We start from the raw sequence: 22,320 nt of genomic DNA on the forward strand, positions 1-22,320 counted from the left end.
TTCGTCCCGCAGTCAAAAAACAACAACAACAAAGATCCCCGGCCCCAAGTACGACCAGTTTGATACGTGTGCTCCCGAGTTGCCCCCAGTGAACGCAAAGGCAAAAACACAAAAGACTCTCAGCAGCGCGTAGCATCGATCCCGTTCCGCAAGCAGTTTCGCAAGCACCAAGTGGATAGAGGATATTGACGGATGGAGGAATGGGATGGCGGATGACGAGGCGGGATGGTGTTCGTGGCGAGTAAGGCGTAGGTCATGGCACTGCTTTTTGACCCCCCTTTACCGGTTGTTTCCTGCAAAAGCAAAGTTGCCAAAGACTCCGCCTCCGCCTCCGGGAGTCATCGGGCCCATGTTGGAGAGGCCGTTGGTGTTGTGGCTCTGCGCGGCAGGCGTGGTAACAAGGCCGACGGTGCCGGTATTGGGCGTACTAGGCGCGCCACCGTTGGTCTGTTGCTGGTCGCCGCCGCCAGCATGGCTCGCGTTCATCATGGACGAGGTCAGGAGGCCGACATCCGGGATACCCAGGCCCCAAACCTTCCCGACGTGCTCGTCGGGGATGTCGCCGTTGAAGATCTTGTCGCGCATCTGGAAAAACACCTTGCCTGTCAGGAGCGAGTCGGAGCCGGCCTGGTGAGCGGCCCCAATGCGCTTGACCTTGAGCGTCTCGGCAATGTTCTCCAGACCCGACTTGTGCTCGAACTTTTGCAGGATCTCGGTGCTACTGGGATCGCTCGGCGTGAGCAGCCCAGAGTTGTGCAGTCTGATGGCGTGCTTCATGAGGTGCTTGACATCGTACGTCATCGGGAAGTAGAGCTTCATCTTGTGGTCAAAGTCCACCTCGTCGTTGGGCAACGGCGTGCAGATGAGAAGCTTGGTGAGATAGCCGAAGTCGTAACCGCCGTGGAATGAGATCCACTTGATATTGTCAAAGCAGACCAGGCCCGACGGGATCAGGAGCGCGGCAAACTCGTGCGGGTCGATTCCATCTCGCTCGAGCAGGTTGAAGTCGATGCCGGCTTGCTGGAGAGACTCGATGGATTTCTCGTTGTACATGTCGTCCTTCAGAGAGAACTTGAAGTTGAACTGCCATGAGTATGGGAACGGTCCCTGGTTCGCAGTTCGTCTTCCAGCCATGCCTGCCAAGTCGTTCGAGGGTGGCCGAGCCGGCGGGGTTTCGCCCTCTTCGTTGAACAAGGTGATGCCGATCTGGATCACCTTGAGCATGTCGACGTTGGTGCGCAGGCATTGGTAGTGGTAATCGCTTTTCCCTCGAAACGAGCCCATCGGTCTTGATACTACGCCCGGGAATTCAGTGTCCTAGGGCGCAGGTTGTCAATATTCCGGCCAGGTGCACGTGCTCTCAGAATTCTCTGAGCGGACTCACCATAGCAATATACGGGTATTTTTCCACCATGTCTCGTAGTACGGCCATCTCCTCGTGCAGGTTATGTTTCCAGACTTCTCGTATTCTCCCCTTGTTCGGCTGCGTCCTCATGGTCGGGTGCTCCATCAGGACGTTGTGCTGGACCTGGCCTCCATGCTGGGGCTGTTGCAGCCCAGCGGCGGCCCCGGAGCCGTGCGCGAATCCCATCCTCGCATTCTGGCTGCCAAACGCCGAGTCGGCGAAGCCCGCGGCGCCTCCGTTGAGTCCCGCAGCGCCAAACGAGTTGCCGTTGGCGGCGGCAAAAGGGTTCATCTGGGCAGACGCGCCGAGATATTGGTTCCCGCCCAGCGGCCCGCCCTGCGGCTGACCGTGGGATGGGAAGCCAGGCTGGTGGAAGGGGGCGCCGACGCCGGGCCCAGCGCCGAAGCCGCGTATCTGTGGCGGCATCGGACAGGGAAAGGGTTCTTGAGGCTGGGGTTCAGCAGGCGGCGGCGGTGGCAAGCGCCGAGAGTCGCGATGAGTGTCGTTTAGGCTGAAGCTGCCACCAGGATTCGTGGGGAGTGACGAGTCCGGGGGCGCGGCGGTGGGCAGTGGCTGTCGAGGAGAACCGGTGTGTCGCTGTCTCTAACGCGTCGGGGAGCCGCGTCTACTATAACGGCCTCGCCGGTAGTTCATTGAGATGCCAGGGAAGGACAGCGGAAGGGCAAGTCGGGTCGAGTCGATCGTCGCTGGTTCGCAGCTCGCAGGGCGGCGATATCAAGCCGCAGCGCTCTTGGCAAGGGTCGGAGGCTCCGATGACGACGGTGGTGCGGCCCGTCGACAGCTGAGCACGCTCGAGTATCGGTCAATCGCGGAGACGTTGTCCCGAGGCCGTGGCGAGGGTAAAATGGTTCCTTGCGTTGCGTGGAGAAGGCTCGCAGTCGTGACGTCGGCGGTCTGGTGGTCCCGCGGCCGGTACGGAGTTGCTGGAGAACGGGGTTGAAGGGCTGGGCGCGAGAAGCTTGCTGGATCCCGATGTGTGGAAGCGATGGATGGCTGGGATTGCGCAGGGACGGGAGAGACGAGTGGCCGGCGGGGGCTGACAGAAACGTGGCTGCCCAAGACGAGTCAGCGTCGCGGGCAAGTTTTCAAGGGCCATGTTTGCTCTTTTTTGTCACTGTGGCTGGGCGCCGGCAGCGCAGGTGGTCCGTGCGCCTCCTCCCCCGTCGCCGGCGCTGGCCTACTTTGTTCCGGCCGACGCCAAGTGCCTTCTGCGCATCCTCGAATCACCATCGTTGCAATTCCAACGCACGACACCGACCCCCCCGATTGCGTCCAGTCCGCTCAATTGGCCGCCATGCTTCCCACAAGGTACGGACGATGCATTGCCCGCCGGCTGCTTGACGTTGTTCCGCTGCCGTCACCGTTGCTGTGGCCTGGGCCACGCGCCAAGGCACGGCAAGTCCCATTGAACGAGTGCTAACGGATGATGCGACACGACAGAGTACTGCGAGCGGCCCGCGGGCCCAAGGCCAACATCACCGGCTTCAACATGCGAGCGTTCAAGGAGGCCGCCGGCCAGCCCCGATACGACCCCTGGGAGCGAGCGTTAGTCCTAACCCCCCTCGAATAATTCCCCGCGAATCCCCAAGCCGCCCGCCCAACCGAACACCCCCGGCGCCAAGGACGCGCGAACTTCGAGACCACGAACCGCAAGCTAACAAGTTGCCTCGCCGCAGTGACGCCTGGAGGTTCACGGGCCCCTTCTCCCGCTGGAACAGGTTCAGGGGCACGCTGCCCGGCCTGGGGACAGCCACGGTCGCCTTCGCCGGATACTGCCTGTACGAGCACTTCTTCATGGAGGACTCACACCACCACGGAGAGGAGCACCACTGAGTGGGTGATTGGATTGTGTGGAGGGGCTGACGCCGCGGCGCCGGAGTGTACATATATCATGCGATGAGCGCGAGCAACGGATGGACACGGGTAGTCGACCATTTCCAACCCCGGGTTAGACGCGGACAACAAAACCTCGATTGAACAATGGAACCCGCTGCAGTACCGTGACTGTTCGGCATGGCATCAGAGCAAGCACACGGCCATTGCAAGTGTCGTGCCAATTTCGCGTTCCTCAAGATCACCGCACTTTTGGGCGCCTGCTTGGTGCATGCAGTGGGACTGAGGAGTCAGGAGTCAAGATTCAAGGACGTACTATGGCATCCAGTACATCCAAGCGCACCCACTAGATGTATCGCAAGTAAAAGTCGAAATTTTGCATTGGTATATCGTGTCTACTCAGTAGCTCCGTCGCCCAGCGCCATCTCATCGACTCGAGCGAGAGACCCCACCTTAAACGCCAATGCTACTACAAAGTACGAAGTATGCAACTCTGATTCAACAGCGGCCAGGTTCCAGACCTGGGCCCTATACAGCCAAGGGGGACATGCTAACACCGTTGACGGCATCAAGAACCTCCTCTACTGCCGACTCGAGCTCCCCCACCCTCCTCTTGAGGCCCTTGTTCTCATCTCTCAGGAGGCTCACCGTGTTCCAGGCAGCGCTGGCGTCCTGACCTTCGCAGTTGCGGCAGCTGTACACGGCCAGCGTCTCCTCAATTTTAGGTGCTTCCACTTGGGGGCTACCTCTGAAAAGCCGTTGAAACGCAGACAGTTGTGGCTGCGGCTGTGCCTTGCTTGCCGGCGGCGGAGGTTCGAGGGAATTCCGTTTCGGTTTTGGAGGCAGAGGTGGTGGTGGCATACTGTCCGTTGATGTGGCGTCCGTGATGCTCGACCTAACGGTGGGGCTGCGAGATCGAGAGAAGAGGCTAGCTCCTGCGATGCTCTCTGTATCGGTCTCAGAGCCCAAGTCCGTCTTGGATGTCGCGACGCTTCTTCTCCTCTCGTCCATCTGGTCCTCTTCGACGCCCAGATCCTCGGAGACGGAGAGGCTAGAAAGCGTGGCGTACTTGGCATGGCGTTCTTCCATCCTGAGCCGCCTCTCGGTGTCGAGCTCCTCCCTGAGGGCGCGCATGGTGGACTCGATCTCAGTAGCTCTTTGTGCCATACCTTCTAGCTGCATTTTGAGGTGGTGTGATCGAGTTTCTAGCCCAATTTTCTCGTCGTTCTGTGCCTCCCGCTCCGCCCTGAGCTCGAGCAGAGCCATTGTCCGGTCTTGATAGGCGGCCTGGAATTTTCGCAGCACCCCGACTGCGTTGAGGTGTAGGTTCTTAAAGGCTGCGGGCGAGAAGACATCACCCTCGGCAGGTGCTCCGGCTGGGAACAGTGATGCCTGAATGTCGAGGTTGATGAACTCGTCGTCTTGCGGCACGGCGACCTTGGATGGGGCAGGGCCTTTTAGTGACGGCAAAGACGAGAAGAGGGCGAATCGCGGGGCTATCGCGGGCGAGGCGGACCGTGCAACCGATGCAGGTCCGGTGTTGGGAGCTGGCGAGCTGGTTGGTCTGGCATATGCGTGCGCAGTATCGGGCCAAGATCGCGCTCCAACAAGTCGGTTGAGTCGTGACGAGAAGGCACCATCGTGTCCGTGCTGGTTTACGTCCGGCGAGGCCGGGGTCTTGCCGTCCCCCGTCAGCGGCATCTTTTGCGTGCCTCGCTGGGGGTCCGTTGTTGGCTCCTCGGGGTCGTCGAGCTGTGTCGTCGAGAGGGACTGTCGCAGCGGAGATCCCGGCTCCTTGGAGATGGCGATGGAGCTCTGGCGTCGCGACGTCGGCGTCGTTGGAGAGTTTGGTTTTGAGGACGAGGCAGCTGGCGCTTGGACATGTAGCTCTAATTTCCTCGGGATCCTCGACCGAGGCGGACTCGGTGGCGGACTGCTGTTATCAGCGGGCTGATCGTCGTGCCCCTGAGAGCGGACCCATTGCCCATCTGGCAGGGAAGACGAGCCCTGCATGGCGTGTCCGGGCCGGAGACTGGCAAGCCAGGTCTTTGCTGGGCCGCGTGGTGGGACGATTAATGTGTCGCAGATTAATGCTGGCTACCCCTGGACCCCGCGATTCGCGAAGGTGCCTGGTCGTTCACTCGCGTAGTGCCGACTTGGATGGCCTCGGCTGAAACGTGCCAGCACCAACAGATGTCGATCTGCGAAGAGATGCAAAAAAGGTGCGATGGCGATGGTATGCTCGGGTTTGCTTGGTATGCGAAAGGGATGGGGGTTTTCCCCCAAGACTTGTGGTCGGAGACGGGACGAAATCGATAGAGCACCCTGGATGGGGGGGGCAAGCAGGCAGGGGAGGCAGCCGCGATGGAGGGTGAGATCTCCACCGAATGACACGCGTGTGAGTGCGAATCAAGCCCAGGTACTTTGGGCCGCGAGACTGAGACACGTCCGGTGATGGACAAAGTTGAGCGGCGCGAGATATTGGTAGCGGACGCCCCAAATCGATGGGCAGTGCTCCGCGTCGCGTCCCCGGTTGCGGAGCGGCGCACAAGGTACCGGCCTTCTCAAGCAAGGCAACGCATCCGGTCGGGCGGCGTTGAGGTCGCAAAGGATGGCTCCGGGGAATGCGCCACCGGGGGGCAGCTGTCGACGGAAGCGGGTCGGGCGCGGGCGCGAGCGTTGTCCGTGTCTCGACTAGGCGTGGCAACTAGCAGGACTAACGTCTGCTACCCGCGACAAGTCTATCGGCTTTTGCTGGAGCCTGGCTCAGACAATCGAGATGGAGCATGGGAGAGCGAAGAGAGGCACACACAGAGTGGAAGAGACAAGAGGGGCATGAGGGACATGAGGGAGCAGCAAGAAGAGGGCAAGAGGCATCAACGGGCCACATCGAACCCTTCCTTCCTTCCACGTCGTCGTCTTATATTATCCACTAGCAAATCACTAGCGAGGTACAGCATTTGCGCCCGATGGATAGCCAAAACAAAGCTGCCACGGCTGGGTACGGTGCGGTGGCAGCTATTGGCCGCGTCCTGGCCTGTGGCGACGAGCTTGGAGCTGCAATGCAATGCAGGCTCATGCGACGCGGCCTGCCCGTCCATCCACAACGGAGAAGCTTGGTTGCTGGCCTTGGTTTGGGGGGGACCTGGGGGGGGGCAATTGCATGTGGAGGGCGCCCGCCATTGGGTCAGGTGGCTGCGCTGGCCATCAATGCTCGCCCACTGCTGGAGCAGGTGAGTCCGAGGCGGCGCGGCCTGTTGAGGCGGGCCATGGTGGCTGCTGGTTGCGGCGGTGGTGGCTTGAGCTGCTGTACCAGTGGCCGCTGTCACCACCTGCCCTGCAGCCAACTCTGCTGACGACACCTTCAGGCGGGGCTGCTCAGGGCACACTCGAGTGGCGCCTCAGCGGAACCCTTCAGGGCCCCGAGAGCTGGAGGCAACCTGAAGGCCCCCCACGCACGCTGCCCCTGCAAACGACGAGACCCCCCGGCCAGCATGAGCCCCAGCTGTGGCACCTGTCAACGCCCGCCCGCATGAAAACGCAGTCGGCGGCAATACCCGCCCAGGTGAGGTGGTGGGGGTCCCATCCAATATTACAGCCCGCACAGTGACGCTCCGCAGCTCGCCATCTCGACGCGCTGCAGCGGAGCCCGTCTGCAAGCACGAAGCAAGTGTCTCGCCAAGGCAAGCACCTCGAAAGCTTGCTCTCCACGGATACAGGGGAGTCGACCGTCTGCCCGCTGCCGTGGAAACCGACGAGCACTCTTGACTGTTTGTTGGGGCGCAAGTCGAAACGGGGCGTGAAGCCTCTCTGTCCATCTGTGAATGTAAGTAAGGCAGTCATCTGTGTCGCCTTACACACTGCACCTTTCTGCGGCCTTTACATTCATGCGAGTGTCCGGCAATCGCAAGAGCGATGCCGTCATCGCTCAAGGCTTTCCAGACGAACGCTGGGCCTTTTTTTCATGACTCGCTTGCTGACAAGTACCTAGCTCGGGGAATTCTCCAACCCCCCTGGGCACCATCTCGCTGGGCCTCGATCTCCAAGCTGCCCTATGTCCCGGAGACGAACGGCCACGGCGGTTTCCAGCCACAACAGCACCGTCTATCCCGTTGACCTTCTACCACGGGGAAAGCTCAGTGCCTCTTCGTGGCAACGCTCCTGCCATCCCGAGCATCCATCAACATGACCACAACTTCCTCTGCAGCCCGGCAAGGAGGGAAACCCTCCCAGCGGTACAATGGCGAACAGAAGTCCCCCTTTGGCTGTCTCTCTTTGTCTCTCTTTGCTCCTCATCCAACGGCCCCTCGTGACTTCATAGCAAGACGCAATCTCTGAACAATCTCGCCATCATGCTCTCCGACAGGGAGCAGCAGCCTTCGGTGCGAGTCTCCTCGCCACGGCCCGTCCGCGGCAAACGTTCCAGGACCAGGAGGCTTTACCTCTCGATGTCAGCTGCCGGGGTGCTCATAAGCATGCTATGTTTACTCTTAGCCATCTGCTGCCTCTACCATGTGGCATTTTGCATCATCGTCGTCTTATTCTGGGTCGCACAAGTCAACGCCGCGCCCATGGAGGCACTCCAGATGGTCCTCGCACATGTGCGATACACTTTCATTCTCAGTGTATCCATGGTTGGCGTCCTCGTGCCGGCGGCCATGGCGGCCATGGGCCTTTTCAGCAAGAAAAGGCACCCGGACGCGCTATGCATGTACTTCTTGCGCGGTAATCTCGTCTGCCTCGTCGCGACGGTCGTTGCCGTGGCGATGCTGCAGCAGCAGCTCGTGGAGCTTCAAACCGCGTGGCTGTTCTCCTCGCCAAAGTTGGAACTTGCCTTCTGTGTGGTATCCAGTCTATGCGTGTATGTGCATTGTGTTTCTCAAGCAACCCCTCGCCTTCGGGTGGCGGTCTTTGTGAGGACACTGGCTAACAAACCCCAGGGGCATGGGATTTTGGACCACGGCAGCGTTCGCCGTATGCGCATTCCCCCCCGGTGGTCAGCGCCGATGAACCCAAGGACAGCCGGGTCTGGCTATGGGCGTTCAAAGCATTTGGTTTTGGCTGCGATGGTCGTCGACGGGGGGCTGGATGTCGCGCAAAGCGTTAGGCAACGGAGTGATCCTCTCTCGTCGAGTATATGCTATTCGGCAGCCTTAGTATTGCAGTCATCCATGGAATCGTCTATATGGAATTGATTCAACATCCCGGACTTTGCCGACGGTTCTCCTTGCCATTCTGGCTTTTTCTTGTAGTGCAATCTTCGCCATACATAGTATGTTTCCGTGCATTTGCAGTGTGGCCCACAAGCAGGTTGGCCCCGAAGTAAAAATGGTCGCGTGCATTGAGATGAGGTCGGTTGCAAATCTCGCCCTACATATCTATTAACCGGGCGGCTAGGTTCTACACGCGGCTACTCCGGTGCTGCCAGATCAACGGTGCTGCTAGAGGCGGATGTGTCGTACAACTCTGATGCCGCTATTGACGCAGCACCGACATGTGCAACTGCGCGAGCATGGCTAGTCGCATGGACGGTGACGATGGAGCGGGTTGCGGTGGGGTGCAAATGCCATGCGGGTAAAGGCAGAGACATCGGCTAGGACTACACTACCGGAATGCGAAAGCAGCCTCACGGGATGCAACTACAAGGCGGCCAAGCAGGTTACGGGCTATGAGGTTCGTCGCACCATGCATCTATTGAAGTGAGCGAGCGAGGTCGACGCCAAGTAGCCACGAACCAAAGCGGCCCGGCCGGCCGGATTGCCCAAATCCATTTGCCATTTGCCATTGCCGTTGTCATTGCCACATGCGTCATCATCTATGCCACGTTACGCCGGTCCGTTCTTCCCAAATGCCATGTCATCCAGAACGCCAATTATCAAAACTCCTGCAGGGCAATGGGGGAGCCCAGCGCCCCTCCCCGCGTGGCAGAACGAGAGGAGCATCAGCTGAGCTCGACCGAGGGAAAGTAGCGCGGGCCGGCGAACCCGCGGGCGATGACGGACTGGATGTCGATGTTGCCCGACGAGTCGTGCTGCGAGCTCCACATTTTGAGGAGGATGAAGCGGCCCGACACGGGAGGATCGAAGCGAATGGTGCACTTGCTCTTCTTCTTCTCGATGTAGAAGCGCGCGTGCGGGGCGAGCAGCTCGCCGCCGACGGCGCGGACGGCCTCCTGCGTCGCATTGGCGTGGGCGTCCCAGGCCTCGGCCAAGGACATGTCCATCAGCCGGTCCCGGTGGCCGCCACCGCCGATATGGCGCGTAGAGCGGCGCTGGGGGTGGTGCGGCGGTTGCGAGTCGTCGAAGAAGTCGTCAGACCCAAATGGGTTGTTGGGGTCCTCAGAGTCGGAGTCTGGCGTTTCGAAGGGTAGTGACCCAATGCGGTTGGGAGCACGCCGGTACATTTGTGATGTCTCATAGTCCTCCTCGTCGTCGCTGCACTCGGTCGTCACACGGAAGTCTGGTTGGTTCTGCGTGAACTCCTCAGGCATCTGAGGCATGCGGTTTTCGGCCTCGTCGTCGTCGCCACGATAGATGTAGGACCTCCGCGCCCGCGTGCTCGTGGTACCATCGTCGTGATGCCTGATTGACACGATACGCCGCGAGTCTCGGTCCAGAGGATGCCGGTCGTCGTTGTGCCCGTACCACGGGTGATCCCGCGTCATTGGCGCATACTGGATCTGATACTGAGCTGTCCGGCTCAGCAAGTCGTCCTGATTCATGGAGACGAAAACCATGCCTTCCCGCACTCTGGATGCCGTGTTAGTGGCGTCTTCTGCCTGTGAGTCTGGCGCGCTACAGGGACCTACGGGTGAGAGTAATTCATGGAGCCGGGGGCCTTGATGACCACCTCTCGAAGGGTGAAAACCGTGGCTCCCTGGTGCCGCAGCACAATGTTGCAGCGGTTCCCCTTGGTGCAATACACCGAGTTGTCGTTTCTGAGAATGTTCTCGGCGGCGTACGACGACTCGTTGGAGAACATGCCGCCATCGCAGCTCACAATCTCCATGTGCAGCTGCCCCGGCTCAACCTGGCCGTACTTGCCGTAGCGGAATCCCTTGAAGCTGGGGACGAGCCTGTCGGCGTCGATTTTCCTGCGCTTGCTGCGACGGGCGTCGTCGGCGAAGTCGTGCGGGCGCAGGGTCGGCGAGAAGCTGTCGCGCATGAGCGGCGTCATGAGGTTGATGTGGTTGGTCATGTCCAGCAGGGACCTGAGCTGGGAGTTGGCCTCGTCGAGCGTCTGGTCGAGCTCGTCAAAGTTGGGGCGGCGGTGGTTGGCGGCGCGCAGGCGAGAGCTGCGGCGCATGGGGCCCAGCCATGTCTGGTCCATGGAGTCGTCGAGGTCGTCGAGGCCGGAGGGCAGGTCGTCGAGGTTGCGGATGCGCTCGGCGCGGCGAGCGGCCGCGGACCAGAAGCGAGTCTGCGGACGAGTCGCGGCTGGGGCGGGGGAGCCGATGGGCGAGTGCAGGTTTCGGAGAGGAGGCAGTCTGGGGGCGGGAAGCGGAGGGAAGTCTTCTTGAGAGTTTCGGGCGCGCTGGCGATTGGAGCCCGAGCCGGAGCTCGACCCGGGCCTCGAGGCCATGGCTTCGAGGGCGGGACTGGCGTGCGTGCAGGTGCGACGGCACGGGGCCGCACTCTGGGTTATGGATGCGACGATGGGGGGAGGGGCGGTGAATGTGGCGATGACGATGAGAGGCGAGCGGGCAGGCCGAGGCCAAGCCAACCACTGCACGGATGGAAACGACGGGGGCGGGCCGACTCGCTTGCAATGGTCGGAGCCGTGGCCGTGGCCGTGGCCGTCGTCGTAGGTAGTCGGGTGAATCAGCGCTCAGAGGGCGCGCGCCGGGTTGTTGAGGCCCTGCGAATTGTCGTGGTGGTGGTGGTTGCGGCGGTGGTGGTGGTGGCGGTCGAGAACTGTCGGAGCCATCGGCCAAATGAGATGTCGTCGGCCGGTGGGGTTTGCGTTGCGAGCTGCCTACCTTGGCGGGTGAGCGATTACCGTCCTCGGACGCAATGGGCAGCCTGAGCTAAATATGGTACTCGGGCAGGGAAGCGTGTGAATACAAGATGGGACGGGGCGGCTGCTGCTGCTAATGCTGGCGTTGGCGGACGGAGAGGTGCTGCTGCATGGCCGTTGAGTCGTCGAGGTCGTTGACGCAACCGCTGCTGCTTGGGTTTAGTCGGCCGCCAGTGGGTGACGGGTGACGACCGGACTCGACGACGACTTGACGACGAGGAGGGAGGGAGGGGTCTGGTCCGCCTTTTGGCACCTCGTCGTTGTTCGTACTTGTACTCGGCGGACCTCGGATGCTGCCAGGTGCTCACTCCGTACTAACCGCCTACCAGGGGCTGTGTTGGCGGCTTTTCAGCTCGAGCTGCGCTGCGCTTCGCTGCAGGAGGCACGGAACAAGGTTCACCTCAGGTTGCGCGCGGTTGTAGGAACGAGGAAAGTGCGCAGCTTTGGAAGCCGGCGCACGGCGAGGGAGTGACGGAACTTGGCGTCGGGGGCATGAGCCAGGTCGTCGCCGGCGTGTCTGGTGAGTGTCTTACTACCTACTCGGTACCCAGACTTCGCACCAACCTAACAGCTCGCTGCCGGCACTGCGGTGGGCTTAGTGCTGCCTCCGTCGACTAATTGATGCCACCAGACACCCAGGCAGGCATTCATCGTCCATCCGTCGTCCATGGATGCGCCTGCCTGCGACGCTCCCGGCCAGTGGCTCGAGGTCATGCGCAGGGCGGGGTTTTGTCCTCATGTCTTTGATGCGCTGCTAAATGCGCTGGAGCGCCGCGCTGAGTGGCTGGCTGGCCAAGGCAACACCAGGCACCAGGTGGTGAGCAGCGCCCGACAGGACCTTTGCTGGAGAGTTGCGGTGCCCAAGGCGCATGCGGTCCGTCTCCAGGCATGTCGGACGCACATTTGGGGGCCCTGCCTCACACGGAGTGCGGTTCCTTCTCTCACTCGTAACAAGCGAATGCCTGAGCGAGCGGCCTGTGCATGCCGCCGTCCGGCAACTCACCGCGTAAGGCAGGAGCCCAGGTACGAGCTCCGGTGCTCGCCTCACGGCCTCCCCGGAAGCAGGGCAGCGTTGCAAGACCGCTGAAACCGCAGCACCGGGGTGTCTCCCGCGAGCCGTGATTCGCCGGCCATTTCGAAACGCCCCCAGCGACCCCCAACGGACGCGCAGCAAGCACGGCGGCTTCAGACACGCGGAGGGCCAGTGACGCTGCTGCTGGACATGCAGGAGCATAAACTCGTGCGAATGAATGATTTCCGTACAAAGAGGGGGCGAGACGCAGCACCATATCCCTGCCCGATTGCCGGCCATGCCAGCGCAGCGCCGCTCCATTCCGAAATGAGACGAACCAGAATCGATCTCGGTGCTGTTCGTGCTTTCGCAGGGCGCTTCCAAGCCGAACCTGAAGCTCCAGCGAGGGCTGGCCCTCTGCCACCCGCCCCGTCCCCTGTGGCCGCCGCCGTCGCCGTCCCCGGTGCGTCGGCGCGGCGGGTCACCCACTGTGGGGGAGCACGGGCAGCTGCGTCAGGGCGGCAGCGGCCGCTGCTGCAGGGGCGTTGCCTGCATCAGCGCCTCACTCGTCACGTCATGCGCGGGCGGTGCTCCCATGGGAGGTTGCACAAGCACACGAATGGGCGGCATTCGTGGATATGTTCATTTCTAGGCGTCGCATCATACTCGATTATCTCACAGCCGGCATACAGCAGTCGGCCTGCCCTGGTTCTTGTGCCAAGTGTCAACCTTTGTCGTCATCATCCTTTAGCTCCAACTGCCGCGACGCGCATCGAGCACCAAGCACGGCGCGTGGCTGAGCGTTAGCAGTTACACGCCGTCACGGCGCCCAAGGCCCGCCCGTAGCGGTACCACTTTATCGTTCAATGTCGCGCTGAGCCCGCAGCTGCCAGTGGAGTGCCCCAGCCCAGCCCTGCCCAGCGCCACGCACGGCAGGTGGTAATTTAGTGCCCTTACGTCAGCGGGTCGAGCCACCTCCAGCAAACCGCATCCACCTCTCAGTTGCGTCTCATCGCAAAGCCTCACAGATCCTTGTTCATCAGGCAGTTGCCGCGCGCCGCCCCCGTATCAACATACTGAACACGGCACATCTGAATTGCGGCCCAACCACTCCTGCGACAGCTGTCCTACCACCACCGCACACCTGCGCGACCGCCAACTCTGCATGAAGTTTTGACAAGGCGATAAGAAGGCGGCCGGGGCGGGTGAACGACGCTCCCGCATCCCTTCTCACATCGCGCCCCTTCTTTGCGCCGCACCCTGCCTCGTGCTCATCCCGCTGCATCAGATCTGAGCACGCCCACACCTTCAGCGACAAACATCTTCTCGAGCAGCATCGATGGATCCTGCTCACCCCGGCCCCGACGACGGCTCGGGTTCGATGCCCCCCATCCCTCAGGGCACCGCCGACGCCAACGGCGCAGGAGGCATGCCCTCTTTTACTCCCGACCTGATGGACCATGCTGGCCTCAGCTCGGATCCGATGGCGGCTATGTTGGGCGGCCAGAATTTCCTGCAGGACTCGACCATGGCGGGCATGCCTCTAGGCGACCCCAATTTCATGCTGCCTCTCATGACGGCCAACGGGGCCCTGCCTATGCATCCTCCACCCAACAACACCGTCTCGGCAGGTACGAACCGCGCGCTTCCTCAATGTTCTGAATTGGCCGGGAGACTTGCTGACTTCAGAGGCAGATGAAATCGCGCTGTATGATCGCCAAATCCGCCTTTGGGGCATGGCCGCCCAGGCCAAGATACAAAACGCAAATATCCTCCTCATCACCATGCGCGCCCTTGCCAACGAGGTCGCCAAGAACCTCGTCCTTGCCGGTATCGGCTCAATCACTATTCTCGACGGCGCGACCGTCACCGAGTCGGACCTCGGCGCGCAATTCTTTCTCTCAGAGACCGAGGACCCCATCGGCAAAAACCGCGCCGAGGCCGCGAGTGCTGCTCTGCGCAAGCTCAACCCTCGCGTGCAGGTTCACGTTGACCCAGAGAGCGTCACCGCAAAGGGCCCGAGCTACTTCGCCGGGTTCGACGTGGTCATCGCGACCGACCTCGACCCAGACACGTTCAATATCATCAACACGGCGACACGCATCAACGGCAAGGCCTTTTACGCTGCCGGGACACACGGCTTCTACGGCTTCATTTTCAGCGACCTCATAGAGCACGATTACGTGATTGAGCGAGACTTGGGCAACGTCGCCACCGAGCCCAAGCAGGAGACGCGGACGCGCTCCATCATCGACGTCAAGACCAAGACGGAGGGGTCCAAGACGACTGAGAGCGTCACCAAGCGGGAGCTGTACTCGACCTGGTTCCTCGCCAGCGACCTCGCCGTGCTGCCAGAGGAGTATCTCAAGTCGAAGCGGCGCCTCAGGAGCGTTACGCCCGCGCTCTCGTGCTTCCGCGCGCTGTGGGAGTTCAAGCAGCTCAAGGGCGGCGTCCTGCCCTCCACATCCAACCGCGACGACCTCAAGATGTTCACGCAAATCGCCACCCAGAAGCACAAGGCGCTCAGCCTCCCCAGCGAGACGCTGCGGCCCGAGTTCCTGCGCAGCTTCCTCCAGAACCTGGGCAGCGAGATCGCCCCCGTCACGGCCATCCTCGGCGGCCAGCTCGCGCAGGATGTCATCAACGTCCTCGGTCAGACCCAGCAGCCCATACAGAACATGGTCGTCTTTGACGGTGACAAGATGGAGGCCGTCATGTACCCCCTGCATCCGGAGGGCGCGCTGGGGGCCGGCCTCCTCTCGCTTGGGGGCAACGCCATGGCCCCCAACGGCGGCGACATGATGTTGGACCCGGCCGCCATGCTGGGCATGCCGGGGATGGGAGGAATGGGCATGGATGCCGCGGCTATGGGACACATGGCGCCCGTGGACGGCATGGGCGGCATGGGCGTGGGCAGCCACGGTGCTGGACTCGCCCAGGGCGATGTTAACGGCCAGGTGGCCATGGGAGGCGCCACGACCGACGCACAGTCGACCAGCGTGCAGGATCCCACGTCAGCTGCGCAGGGAGGATCGGCAAATGCAGCGCCGGCGTCGGGCGCAGAACAGGGACAACAGACCGAGGGGCAGGACAGCAAGCCCTCTGAGTCGTAACAGGGCGGGGTTTTACTGAGGGTAACGATGTGTACGATGTACTGCAGCAAAATGTTGAATACGGGGTAGATAGATGGACGGGCAAAAACAGCAGCACAGCCCGCTGCACCGTTTACCAACACACAAGATGCACACAAAATCACAATGATGGCACAGGACAAAGTTGTCAGATGTTGTTACATTCCATGATATGTGCCCGCCCCTGAGAGGCAGCGCAAGTATCTCACACACAAAAAGTCAGAGAGCTGTCAGCAGCCGCCCGCCCACCTGAGCGCCGTTTCGCTCCCAAAAAACGCCGAGAAGAGGAAAAATCTCAAAAGCCACCAAAACCCCAGTCTCAAGAGGGTATCCCAGAGTTTTCTGATACTCCAAAGCAAGGCGCCTTGCCTCGCCAAAAAGCACCCGTTGAGCCGTCCCCCCGTCCCCGTTCCTTTCCTCCGCCCAGACTTGCCAAAGGCCCAAGGGAGAGAGACAGAAACAGGGGAAACGCAAAACGGCGTGTGGCGGGCGCGCCGCCAGTTTCTCGAAGAAGTGGTGGGTATATCCATTCGTGTACGCCGTGGTTCAAAAGTCAGGAAAAGCATGGGGGCCGCCTTCAACAAGATTCTTGTCGGCCGTCATGCAGTCGATCGATCGCGTGGGAAAGTCCACGCAGAGCCCCTCCCGGGGGCGAGAGGAGAGCCGTGTCTGGGCTCTCAATCAAAATCAAAGTCAAACGCAAGCAATTAATGATGATGATGTTGTCGTTGTCGTATGTGCTAGGCGCGACCCATCACTTCAGCTTTTCGAGAAAGCAGGAGCTTTTGGCCGTAAGAGCGCGTGACCGATGAGCGTACGCCCGCGGTCTGCTGATGAAGTCGCAAGTTGCAGTTCGGGTTCATTTCTTCGCAATCTTCGCCCTGGTGGACCGCAGACGCTTCTTCAGAGGAGTCTCGTTCTTGAGCTCCGTGTCCGCGTTTTCAACGGCAGCCTGGCTGTCTGTGGCAGTGGCCGCGGGTGCAGAAACGGCTGCAACGGCATTGCTGGTTGCAGGAGTTTTCTCAACTGCGTTGTTCGAGTTGCTGTTGCTCGACTGCTGCGCCGGGGCAGCCTTGTTTGCCGTGGTCTTTCTCTTCTTAGCCTTGCTGGGCGCAGTAGCTGGAGCTGATTCCTCGCATGCCGAGGCCTTCCTCTTCTTGGTCTTGCTACATGCAGTAGCTGGGGCCGACTGTTCGGACGCCGGGGTAGGCTTCTCCTCTTTGGCCTTGTTGGGCGCAGTAGATGAAGCAGATTGTTCGCACGCTGAGGTCTTTCTCTTCTTGGCCTTGCTGGGCGCAGTAGCTGGAGCCGAGTTCTCGCATGCAGGGGCCTTTCTCTTCTTGGCCTTGCCCGGGGCAGCAGCTGGAGCCGATTCTTCGCTCGTCGAGGCCTTCTTGCCCTTCTTCGACGCTTTCGCTTTCGCCTTCGCTTTCGCGGCCGCAGCTGCTGCTTCTGCTTCTGCCACCATCCTCTGTCTGGCCTCCTTGGTGATGAGCTTGATCTTGATTCTGCGTGCCGGGGCGGCTGTTTGCGCGTGATCCTGTCTAGTCCCAGCACTGCCATTTCCAATGGTCGGAATGGCCCCGAACCCATACATTACCGTCTGCTGAGGATCGAATGACGGACTAGTCGGCACTGCAGCGGCATTCATATTGGCCTCAGGGCGCGGGTTGGGTTCCGACTGAACAAGGGCAAACGACGCGGGGATCTCGGGCCGTGCGAATCTAATACTCTGGTACTTCGTATGGGTGGGAAGCTGGGCGGTTTGGGTCGACTGGGCGCTCTGATTCTATCTGGAGTCCTCCCGATCGTTGGCAGAGTCTGTCCGGTCCTGCTTGCTGCGTTTCCGAGGCTGGTTAACATTCCAACCTCTAATGGTAGTAGGGCCAGAGCTCGGCAGCGCCGCGGAAGATCCCGTCTCCTTAGGGTCATACAGAATCGTTTTGAGCTCTGGCTTGTTATTCCAAGCTCTGTGCGCTGGTACAGGCGCCGGCTGCAGCTTGCGGTACTTCCCATTGCCCGCGTCGCCCGACGGGGTAGATCGATGGTGGTGGGCAGATCCGTGAGGCGTTCCGGGGGGGCTTTGCTGGATCGGTTGGCCCGGCATGGTGGGTAGATTTCCGAGCGTGGGCGAATGAGCCAAAGGCTGCTGGTGGGTGAATCCCTGGGGAGGCGGTGATACCATGTATGCCTGCTGACCGGACTGCTGCGGGTTAGGTAAGATTCTCTCTGGTGCGAGTGGCGGCTCCTGATATCCACGTGCATAGCCGCGGTGGTGGCCTTGAGGATAGTAGCCATCGGCCTCCGACCGAATGCCTTGCTCGTGCATAGTGTCCTCCGATGTCAACAGCTGAAATCGGCTTCGGGTAGGGCGCAGTGGAGGCAATGGGTCTGCGCTGGCGTTGAGCGAGAATGGAATTCTCGACGGGGTCGTGCCTCCAAGAGTGGGCGGCGGGAGGGGAGGATACTGGTGCGGAGGTGCGCCCGCTGGCGCAACTGGCACCGGTCCCGCCTGAGTTGGTGCATCCCAGCGAGGCTGGCTGCCATATCCCTGCGGAGGAGGTTGCTGTGCTTCTCCCGCGTACGTCGCCATTCCCCGCTGGTCGTAAGCCTGATCGCCAGGGCGAACAGGTGGATAAGGGGGCTCGCGAGCGTCTGGATGCGAGAAGCTTGGAGCCCGGTAGTGTTGTTCCGGGGCCTGGATGCCTTGGCCGCCGTGGTGAGGAGGCTGTTGGTGCAGGTACTCGCCATGTCTGGCGTCTGGGTGTGGCATCATTGCGCCTCCCTGTTGAGCCGCGGGATGTGGCATCATGCCGCTGTCCTGTGGGTGCATCGGGGCCATCATGCCGCTGTCCTGCTGCGGCTGCATCTGAGGCATCACGCCACTGTCTTGCTGTGCCTGCATCTGAGGAATCATGCCTTGGTCCTGCTGCTGAACCCCTCTCTCATGAGGCATGGTGGGTGCCATCATGCCTCTGTCTGGCTGCTGCGCGGGAGGTGGTGGTAGGGCGTGGCCGCGTTGTTGGGCCGGATATTCGTGTTGTGGTTCAAGTGTAGAGAGGGTTGCCTCGTGCTGCTGGGCATGGTGCGTTGTCTGGTCCTGGCCGCCCTTATGCTGGTCAGGAGCCGAAACGTTGCTTGCAGTGGCATAGGCGCCGGCCGCATCGCTGCTCGGTGCAGTAGCTTGCGACGTCTGCCCTTGTCCGAGGGCAGCCGCAAGAGCGGCGTGGCTGACGTTCGGTGTGGCGCCAGACACACGAGGCTCGACGTTGCAGATCTGGGCTAGCATGTTCATGCCATACGAGCCAGCATCCTGTGTTGGGGTGGGATCGGGCTTGGACGATGTGAACACGTCGCGAATGGCATCATAACGAGAGCTCTTGGCCACCGCTGGAGCGGCACGCGATAGATCCTGAGCCTGGCACACAGCACTGGCGTATGTCAAGATAGAAAGTCCGGTCACGCCATCTTCGCGAGAGTCGGTGTTTGCGTCGGCAGGGGACTGGAGGGCATTTTCCGCGTCAGAGGTGGTTTCCTCGGAGGCAGACTGGGTCTGATCCTCGAGCTCTGCTGTTCCGAGCGACTTGGCAAGGAGTTGCTCATCGGACATGGTATAGCCAGTCAGGTCCAAAGCCTCAGGGTCGATGTCGTTCTTCTTGCAGAACTTGTGAAGGGCGGCTCGCATGTCAGCCCGATCGGATGCCTCCTCAACGCTGCGTTGAGTGGTCGTGACTTGGAACGACCGGGAAGCCTGTACGATCCGTCCAGAGGGGTTCGCAATGTAGACGACAGGCTTGCCAGGCATGACGTAGGGTTCAGCCGGCTCCTGGTCGTTCTTGCTGTCTGCGAGGAACAGACCGGTCGTGGGATGGAGGCCATGTTTGGCCACAGTCTCTTGATCGAAGCTTCTAGCCGTGAGCTGAGACGAGTCGTAATCCACGATTCTGTGATCGAAGTACCAGGCACCGGAATTCGGCTTGCCAGTGAAAGGATTGGCGGCTGCCTGCTTCTTGCGCTGATGCTCCTTAGAATTGCGCGAGTCGCTGAAGCCGATCTCCCAGTTGCCGAACTTGAAATATGGGGGTACAATGAAGCGGTTGTGGATGACATTGACTCCGTCATGGCGCCATTCGCACGACCGAAGGCCGTATTCATCGGCGTCCGTGGCCGACTTGGGCAAGAAGAGACCCTCAGTGGCATTTGCGGCGGGACCTTCCTCGGGCTCTGGGGATCCGGGCGTGGAATCCTCGGCATCGGGCGTCTCGGTGCCAAATGGAGCGGAAGCCTCCTCGTCGGCCGCAAGTAAACCCTTGGCGGCACCCGTCTCAGAGAGACCGGCCGCTGCGAGGCGGGCAGAGGTCCGAGTGGCCTTCTTTGGCGTCGGTGCATCCTCGGGCAGATCTTGGGCCCTTCGCTTCGGAGCACCGCGGCCTCTGGTGCCGGTGTTGTTCTTCTCCTTGAGCGCGGCAGCCTTTGCGGCCTTGTCGGCTTTGGCGTCCTCCTGAGATCGCTGGCTCTCCTTGTACTTTTTGGTGCCCTCCACGCGAGCAGGATAAGGCACGAGAATGCCATCCTTGTACTCTTTGTAGACACCAAAGTCATTGTCAAGGTGATCGTCAGAGATGACTTTGTACTCGTAACGATCATCACGGACCTGTGTCAATTATGTCAGCAGCGTTAGCGCTTGTGAGGCGGGAAGAAGCTTACGTCGACGGGAAGGTCCTTTGCGTGCATGACCTCGAGCACGCGAAGTCTTTCGAGCACGCCGTCGTAGAATTCTTCATGCAACTCTTCGACTCCGTTCTGTATCGCAAGCAGTCAGCCATCAGGTTTCTGTCTCGTAGTGCAACGGGGCGGGGCGGTCAAGCCTGGCCACCAACGGGCAAGACGCCCGTGCTCGGCAGCACTTTGGAAGGACCAGAAAGCAAGAGAGAGTGAGGATGGTGATGGGGAAATTCATGACGCGAGCTTGAGCGATAAAGAAACTTCATACCTTGTACTGCATGTTTGCAACGGTTTCGTCGGCGTCCAGTCTCCGTTTTGCCATTTCCACGCCCAAGTCAAGGCGAACTTTTTCCTGCCGCTCGACCTCGGCCAACCTCGCGTCGAGGGCGGCTTTGACTTTTGGGGTCTCATCGTAGTCTTTGTAGGCGTCCTTGCGGCCCGTTAAGCGGCCGATTGTACGGTTGGCCAGCTCCTCCAGGGCCGGCTTGACGGATTTGCAGACGGCACGGAACGTGTCCTTGAGGTGCCGCTGGCGGTCAAAGGATGCTTGGGGGCGCGATTGGACAAAGGTCTTAACTCTGCCACGCGAGTTGAAGATGCCGCGCGGAACGACTTTGTAGTCTTTGGTGGTGGTGGTCTTGGCCTTTCCGCCGCGGCCTCCTCCTCGGCCTCTGCCTCCGCCACGGCCGCCTCTGCCGCCACGGCCTCCCCTAGTAGGCCGGGACTGCGAGGCGGCTGGCGACGGGGCCTCAGTTGCCATGGTTATGAAGGCCTTGCGGCGAGTTCATGTAACGTGGGCGGTGTGTGTTGCCGGTTGGCGGCGAAGGGGGTGAAGAGGTGTTTGGGGTTTGTGAGAATGAGGTAGCGAAAGCACACCGCAGTGGTTTCGTCACGCGATGTTGCCCTTGGCGTGCCAGTAACGAGAGGCTGCAAAAGGGAAAGGCGGAGGTGATGAAGGGAGATGCAAGCATCAATAAGTAAGAACAATGCCTGGTCGGTTGTTGACGGGTGCCTGGGCAGAATGCTTGGTTGGCAGACGGTTCAGATGGGGTCGCGCCGGGCACGAGAAAGCGCAGAAATGGCTTCGCCGACGAACAAATGACAAACGGCAGAATAAGGTTCAAGGGAAGAGAAATGCAGTCGCGCAAGCGATGATGGCTGCGAGGGCGATGCGATGGCGTCGCGCGTGGATGAAAAGTGAGGTTTGAAGGGTGATGGCAGTCCGACGCACCCTGGTCGAGGAGAAAGGTGTGTAATAAGGCGAGGTGCAGGAAGTTTTTCGGCTCGCCGGGTCTGGCAGGCTGAGGTGAGGTGAGGTGGGTGTAAGGCAGACGGGGGGCGGGTTGGCGCGCGGGCGGGAAACAATGGGCGCGGCCCCCAAGAATAGCGTTCCCGCGAGTCCGCTGGCGCTGGCGCTGGTGCTGCGCCGGTCACCCGTCAGTACCTAGGTTCTTTGCTGCAGGCGGGTTCTGCACGGCCAGCGGCACCCGTCAGTCACTGCACGTACCTGTAGCGGCTGGCGCCTCAGGCGACACGGTAGGTACTGCCCGTCCCTCTGTAGAGGCCAAAACGAGAGCAGAGCAGCAGCCTCGCTGGAGCAGCGCAACACGCCCTGGCGCGTAGTGAAAACTTGCACTCGGGTAGGGAGCGTGTCTGATGCAAGCGGGCGCAGGTAGACAAAGACGTGCACACAGGCGGTGATGTGCAGACGGGCGAGCGATGGAAGCGTCGGGTTTCGAAGATGTGCGAGAGTGTGAGCAAGTGAGTGAGTGAGTGAGTGGCCTCGCAAACTGTAAACTTGGACGGGGTCAACCTGGAGCAGCCCGGAGCCACACACGCCGCTGGGGATGCACAGCAGACCTGGCCACCGGGTCCCCTTTTTTCCTCTTTGGGCGCCCCAAGTACCGAGGACAAGCAGCCCACCGACTGGCAGCAAGTCCGCCCCACGGCGTCACCACTTGCCAGCCAGCCTACATTGGCGGCTGGTGATTGGCGGCGTTGCGACAGCACAGCGCACTAATACCCAATCGGTGCGGGTTGAATCGATTCTACAATTCGTGATTGGCCCGGAGAAGCGGATTAACCAAGCCCGGGAGCATCGCTGCCCCTGGGGCTTCGTGGCAGTCCAGGTACTGGAGACATGCATGTCCGTCCTGCTTGCCCACATGGTCTGGCAA

General features: G+C 61.0%; 7 protein-coding genes across 7 annotated transcripts; 2 read left to right on the forward strand and 5 right to left on the reverse strand.

Moving 5' to 3' along the window:
* Positions 1-279: 279 nt before the first annotated feature.
* Positions 280-1,831, reverse strand: PLICBS_000575 (uncharacterized protein; the record flags this gene model as incomplete). The annotated part of the gene is made up of 2 exons (XM_018318405.2): positions 280-1,317; positions 1,385-1,831. 2 exons carry the CDS (start codon positions 1,829-1,831, stop codon positions 280-282), a joined length of 1,485 nt encoding a protein of 494 aa, XP_018183930.2.
* Positions 1,832-2,720: 889 nt separating this feature from the next.
* On the forward strand, positions 2,721-3,259 carry PLICBS_000576 (uncharacterized protein; the record flags this gene model as incomplete). The annotated part of the gene is made up of 3 exons (XM_065599626.1): positions 2,721-2,734; positions 2,867-2,971; positions 3,103-3,259. The coding sequence occupies 3 exons, from the start codon at positions 2,721-2,723 to the stop codon at positions 3,257-3,259; spliced, it is 276 nt and encodes a 91-aa protein (XP_065455698.1).
* Positions 3,260-3,787: 528 nt separating this feature from the next.
* On the reverse strand, positions 3,788-5,272 carry PLICBS_000577 (uncharacterized protein; the record flags this gene model as incomplete). Its single annotated transcript, XM_018318404.2, has 1 exon — positions 3,788-5,272. The coding sequence occupies one exon, from the start codon at positions 5,270-5,272 to the stop codon at positions 3,788-3,790; it is 1,485 nt and encodes a 494-aa protein (XP_018183929.2).
* Positions 5,273-9,200: 3,928 nt separating this feature from the next.
* Positions 9,201-10,840, reverse strand: PLICBS_000578 (uncharacterized protein; the record flags this gene model as incomplete). Its single annotated transcript, XM_018318402.2, has 2 exons — positions 9,201-10,008; positions 10,068-10,840. The coding sequence occupies 2 exons, from the start codon at positions 10,838-10,840 to the stop codon at positions 9,201-9,203; spliced, it is 1,581 nt and encodes a 526-aa protein (XP_018183927.2).
* Positions 10,841-13,626: 2,786 nt separating this feature from the next.
* Positions 13,627-15,400, forward strand: PLICBS_000579 (uncharacterized protein; the record flags this gene model as incomplete). The annotated part of the gene is made up of 2 exons (XM_018318401.2): positions 13,627-13,918; positions 13,983-15,400. 2 exons carry the CDS (start codon positions 13,627-13,629, stop codon positions 15,398-15,400), a joined length of 1,710 nt encoding a protein of 569 aa, XP_018183926.1.
* An 877-nt stretch (positions 15,401-16,277) lies between these two features.
* PLICBS_000580 (uncharacterized protein) lies at positions 16,278-17,069 on the reverse strand (the record flags this gene model as incomplete). Its single annotated transcript, XM_018318400.2, has 1 exon — positions 16,278-17,069. One exon carries the CDS (start codon positions 17,067-17,069, stop codon positions 16,278-16,280), a length of 792 nt encoding a protein of 263 aa, XP_018183925.2.
* Positions 17,070-17,207: 138 nt separating this feature from the next.
* PLICBS_000581 (uncharacterized protein) lies at positions 17,208-20,903 on the reverse strand (the record flags this gene model as incomplete). The annotated part of the gene is made up of 3 exons (XM_018318399.2): positions 17,208-20,072; positions 20,126-20,221; positions 20,412-20,903. 3 exons carry the CDS (start codon positions 20,901-20,903, stop codon positions 17,208-17,210), a joined length of 3,453 nt encoding a protein of 1,150 aa, XP_018183924.2.
* Between the last annotated feature and the right edge of the window lie 1,417 nt (positions 20,904-22,320).

The sequence above is a fragment of the Purpureocillium lilacinum genome, assembly GCF_023168085.1.
Source record: "Purpureocillium lilacinum CBS 284.36 DNA, scaffold_1, whole genome shotgun sequence".
In the NCBI taxonomy this organism is placed as follows: Eukaryota; Fungi; Ascomycota; class Sordariomycetes; order Hypocreales; family Ophiocordycipitaceae; genus Purpureocillium; species Purpureocillium lilacinum.